Genomic DNA, 6272 nt, shown 5'->3' with positions numbered 1-6272 from the left:
CCCGGGAGTTATTTTACCGCGTTTTCTGCTTGCATTTCACGATTTTCTCATGTTTTCAGTGCACTATATAAGTGACTGTTAACTGATATTCTTCACTCGAGGTTGAATATTTGACAGCATAACACGTATTTTGATTATTTGTTTATTCCCTCCCACCCACCCTTACAGACATTTAAAGTTTCTTAATAGTTATTGCTGATGGCTTGTAGCAGTATTCGAATATTAAAGGCAGATTTGACTTTTTGATTGTGATTTAAACAAGAGTAATCATTTAGTTCTAGAGAGATTCCTCAGGCCAGACATTACATCTCCTTTATGTTCTGATGGAAAATAGGGTTCACAGTTACGTACCTTATATTTCAAGGGTCTTTAGACATGAACATTCCTTGATAATTACTGTTGAGTATTCATGTATTACTAGAACTTTAAAGGCAGATATACATTTAACATTATATGAGAACATTTGAATTTTTCATGCCAGACTCGGTATCTACATTTAGAAAAGTGGCATTCACAAGTAGGCATTTAATTCTATATCAATATATTTTATGCTGTTTTTTCCCCATGCAATGTTATTCTTTCGTTATCAAATGTAAATTGCCGTTATCCTCTTTTGAGCTAGCTTTCATTTTATTTTGATTTTACCTTGAAAGAATGTTATGTTTTACACACTGTACATTTTTTCTTATTTTGTGGTTGTTCAACGAAGCTGAGAGAGACCAGAATGGCCATCTTATATGCTGTTTAACTATTCCAGATTAGATGAGTTCAAGTTATTACATTTGGTTCATTCGGGACCTAATAGAAAACACATTTTACAGTTTAGATTTTCATGTACATCTGATTATATGTTTGCCTTAAATGTTGATAGTATGTTTTCAGGTTGAGTGGTGTACAAAGATAAAGATAATCACATTTACCCCACTTCTACTGGTCGATCATCACCACATCGCACAACATCGTACCATCTGACATTTGCAAGACAAATATATTCGTATTTTTTGTACATTGGAATGCTGTCAAATACTAAGACCTGTATCCTATATTTCGTTTGTTGTTTTTGTAGTTAGGAACATGAAATTAGTGAATAATTGATTTACTCACGACAAAGAGTGAGTAATGATTTTTAACTTCATTTTACCTTTTTTCAAAAAAATGAAAATGGTGCCTAGAGATATTAACCGTCTGGTATTAACGATGTCATTTTTGACAATTTTATATACAGTATAAATAAATTATCGGAGGTCCAAAATTAGGTGGGACAGACTATAGTATAATAAAGCTTTGACGTCGACGTCGTTTATAGTGTAGGAAACGTTGGTCAAATTGACTTGTTTATATATTCTTGCCTACCTAGCGGAGAAAGTATACATTTATCCGAGCACGCGCCGGGGATAGATATTCCTGTCTTTCCCCAGGGAAAAACTTGTTTAAAATAGCGTGCACTAAGGTGACGTCACATAGTTCTGGTACCATTGTGACGTCATAAACTTTATAAATAATGTCAGGAAATACCAAAACCTATTTGTCTCCATGATCTATTTTGACAACAAGTGCACATATTTAAATGTTAACACGTCTACACAGTGCAAATCAATGGCAACTGTAAATGCATAATTAAAAAAAAAACAAACCTGTTTTAACATCTAAAACATTTTTATTTTCATAGTTTAGTTTAATAGTTTATTTATGTCTCATCCATGCATATTTACATATTACAAAACATATAATAAATACATCATTTTTATTTTCATATGCTCCATTTTTCATAATGAATGCAGCAGAAAAGATATGAATGCAAGTTCTAAAGAAGTGTAGGTACTTTTATCAGAAAGACCCTTAGGCTAAATGTTTGCAGCATGCATCTTTCGACAAATCATTGTATAATGTATCACAATTTTTTGCAGATATACATACATGACTATTAATGAAAAAAAGAAGAATAAGCATATCAATAATACTTAAGAAATGAAATGAGGTTTCATAACTTGAATAATGTTTCATTATCTTATAAAGCTTCATGTTTTGACTCCACATTTGTTACAGTACATCATTGTTGACATTCAGAAAAGATAAGTAATCATATTGAATAAAACCTTCAGTAGATCTCAATTTTCTTCGTTTATACATCGTACAGGACATTTTTGTAAACGGTCTATACCCCGTACATTCGTGTCAAATTTCATTTGGGTAATACAAAACAAATGTTTTAGTCAGATATCCAGAATTTTTTGTATGAATATTAAATAGAAAAAAACACAGAATTGTCGATTCAGAATTTCAATGAATCGGCTCTTACCGATCTACTTTACTAAAATATGCTCAAAAATAAAGGTTCGACAGTGAGAAAACGGAACATCAGTCTATTTATAAACTCCATTGCGCATGTTACCAGCTATGTGGATGTATTTTCGGGCATAGAAATCATTCCGCTTTTGATAAAATTCGCCGTTTACATAATGTTTGTCTTATAGTGTTGAGATAATGTTAAATCTTACCAGTGGTAATGCAGATTTTCAAAACACGCCATTCTTTACAGCTCAATAACTAGCTATATCCGCTGTACGATGTATCACCGTGATTAGGAGCGATTTTTGGATAATAGTGTTATGCGGTGTTACAACCGATTTGAATCTTCCCTTCCTATTCACAAGCAATAGTAATTGTCAATAGTTAAACTTGATAAATTTATGAACAGTTTCGAACAGTACTGATACGGGAGGTGGATGGGGACTGATGGTGGCAATTTGATAATAAATAATTTCTTGACCCGCACGTGTCCACAGAAAGATGGCGACTGATAGACAAAGAATCTTCCAGCAGGGGTCATCTCAGATTAATCTTAGATAAAATTATCAGGGGTCGACTCAAATAGTTTTATCTGCGCTAAATAACATTTGAATCTTCCCTTCCAATTCACATACCTCTGTTCAAAACGTTCTAAATTGGTGTGTATCATTTAGGGTGTGAGTTCATTTGTTTTGCAACTATTCTACAAGAAATACAAAAGCTAACATATGTGAAAATGTCATTTATTTTTCCAAATGACGATAACTAAATAGGACAATTATAATTCTTCTAAATTGACTAGATTAGCAATTACAGCAAAATTATTTACCATTCAAAATTGTTAATCGGTTGCTAAAAACATAGGTGGGCTACATAATCCGCCACAAGCAATATAATTGCGTACCCACCTGAACACCACAAATGATAACACCAGAATTACAATGACAAATGTGTAATACGTTAAAATGTTTACATGAGATTTGACATATTATACAAATATAAACGAACAACATAAAGTTGAGAACATGTCAATGTATCTAAACACATAAGAAAAACATTGTGAGCAGCCTTATGCTGAACTGACGAAATAATCATGTATAATATATGTTAAAGACAATAAATGAATACAAATAAACTGAATTAGCAGCCTTATGCTGAACTATAAAGTAACAATGTATAGTTTATGTTGAGCAATTGTACAGATGAACTGAAATAGCAAATATGCAGTGTTCAAAACAAACAATAGTAAGTCTATGCAAGCAGCCTTATACTGAACTTGCCTACCATATCAAAGTAATGCTAATGGTTAAATACATATACATCCGAAAACCCGTCGTATTACCGATGTTATACAAATGGAAAGAAATGTGTTAGAAAGCAGCCTTATGCTGAACTTTCCCACAAGTACATATATTTAAGTCAATAATAGAACTAAATTCAGATATCTCTAAAAAATAGTTCTAACTAAAATGTGTAGAAAATAATATAGGAAGCAGCCTTATGCTGACCTTTCAACTACTAGTACAAGAAATGTTTGCGTCTAATAATAATTTACAACACAATTCTTACACAAAAATAGTCCTAAGCAAACAGCCTTATGCTGAACTTGCATGACATTGACTAAGTTTTGTGTATATCCATAGTAAACTATACCAGTCTGTATTTGACCGAATAAGCAGTCATTTCAAACAATTAACCTTACGGTAGCTTTAACTGCGGCAAACGTATATAGTTTTGCAAAGCATTGGATTTCCAGCGACCCATTTTTTGTATAGCATCATCGGAAAACCCTAACACCGCTGCATGGGTTGCTGCCCCAATACGAAAAGAATGTGACTTGTAACGAGTTGTATCGAAACCAAGAAATGAAATGACATTTTTGAGATGTAGATTGAAAAATGAATATGAAACGGCTTGACCATGAGGTAACTGGAATAATGGCCCCTCAGAATGCGATGAATGTGCCAAATATAGTCGAACAGCATTTACAGGACAAACTATTGGATCACGCGGGTTGACTGGCATGAAGAGTGTAGCCGCGCCCTTGCTATGTTTATATTTCCGCAGTGTAATTTCTAACCCAAGGGTGCCATCACTAGAATCAATAAGTTGCACATCATTATATTGTACTACAGTTGACCAATTGTTAGCCGATTTAACGCATATTTCGCCAATACGTAAAAATCCGTTAAACGCCAGAATGCACATTGTAGAAAAAGTAACTCTGTGCAGGAAATTATTAATTGTCTGCGGAAGCGCCATGACAATGTTCTGGAGCAATGCGTAAGTAATTGGCAGACGCGTATCTGGCTGAACATCATCAGCAGCTAAGTTACTAGCACCTTTAAGGAACTGCTTCACTAAGAAAGAATGACTAAAATCCGAATAACCAAAAAGCTTGTTTATGTAAGATAATGCGGATACATGTGAAGCTATTGTACTGACTCGGTAATGTGCCGTGAATAAAGAAGCAAGAAAATTAACTAATAGTATGTCCGTAACAGGCAATTTGACTACAATGTTATTTGCATTACAGAAAGCTACGTAACTGTTCCAATAACTAAAGTAAATGGTCTTGGTTCTGTCACTAAGTGCTTTTGACAAGATACGTTGTGAATCAATATTTAAATCGACAGCAAGTGATCTGGGACGCTGAGTGGTGTGCGACACAGAAACGGCGCCTCCAGGAATGCTTTCTGAAATTCAAAACGAGACAAATGGTCAGCAACCCTGTTAGCGTTACCACAGACATGTCTAGCACGAAACAATATATTGTAGGTCATGGACAGTAAAACGAGACGTCTAACAAGTGCCATCATGACTGGGTCCTTAGAAGTGAGTTTATTTATTACACATACTGTAGCTAGGTTATCACAGTAAAATGTGATTTTGTGATTTGCCATTTTGTGACCCCAAAGTTCGAGAGCAATGACAATTGGAAAAAGCTCTAATATGTTAATATGAAATTGCTGAAAATGTGGTGGCCACTTCTCAGCAACCCATTCGGATCCAAAAACTGCAGCAAAGCCTATAGTTGATGCTGCGTCTGTAAATAAATTTAAAGACTCAGACGATATCCAATTATCGTTGAGAAACATACACCGCCCATTGAACGACTGCATAAATGAGTGCCACATTGACAGATCAGCACGAGCCGCAGCGTTCAATCTAATATAAAATTGTGGGCATGCAACGTCCACTGTTAAATCGTATAAACGGCGTAAAAATGTGCGACCTGGTACAACACAGACAGTGGCAAAGTTCAGTAGCCCTAATAAAGACTGAAGTTCCTTAAGCATGACCTTTTTCCGACATTTGAACTGATTTAGTTTACTGCGAATTTTTGTGACCTTGTCCTCAGGTAAACGGATGATCATAGCCTGAGAATCGACCTCAATACCGTAAATGGTGATACATGTGGTAGCATTAACATTTTTTTCTGTTTTTATAGGAATATTTATGTCTTTGCATAATTTCAAAAACAAGTCCAAACTGGCCTGACATTGATTAGTATAAGGTGAACCAACAAAGAAAAAATCATCTAAAATATGACTCATAATAGCTTGATGGTTTGTTTCCATTATCCACTGTAATGCAGCACTAAATCTACTAAACAATTGACAAGATATACTTAAACCCATTACTAAACAGGCATCCATGTAATATTCTACTGTATCTTCCAAAGCCCAAGAGAAACCAAGGAGATGTCGGTCTAAGGGATGTATTGGGAGAATGCGGAACGCATTTTCAATATCTGTTTTTGCCATCAAACAATTGCGTCCGCATTGTTTAACCTTTTGTACAACGATATCGACAGAATCATAATGAATCTCCGTAAATTGGTGATCTATACCGTCATTAATTGAGCTACCTTTAGGAAAAGATAAATCTTGGATAAGACGAAATGTCCCTGGTTCCTTCTTGGGCACTAAAGCTAGTGGAGAGCAAATCAAATTTGGTGGTTTTACACGAAAAGGGCCCAT

At 34.7% G+C, this 6272-nt stretch overlaps 1 protein-coding gene across 1 annotated transcript; it reads right to left on the bottom strand.

The window, feature by feature from the left end:
- Positions 1 to 4913: 4913 nt before the first annotated feature.
- Positions 4914 to 6272, bottom strand: LOC128548638 (uncharacterized). Its single transcript, XM_053524013.1, has one exon. The coding sequence runs from the start codon at positions 6270 to 6272 to the stop codon at positions 4914 to 4916; it is 1359 nt and encodes a 452-aa protein (XP_053379988.1).

Source organism: Mercenaria mercenaria, chromosome 14 (assembly GCF_021730395.1).
Source record: "Mercenaria mercenaria strain notata chromosome 14, MADL_Memer_1, whole genome shotgun sequence".
In the NCBI taxonomy this organism is placed as follows: domain Eukaryota; kingdom Metazoa; phylum Mollusca; class Bivalvia; order Venerida; family Veneridae; genus Mercenaria; species Mercenaria mercenaria.
Note: the sequence above shows the minus strand (reverse complement) of the source record. Positions and strands in the feature narration are given on the sequence as shown.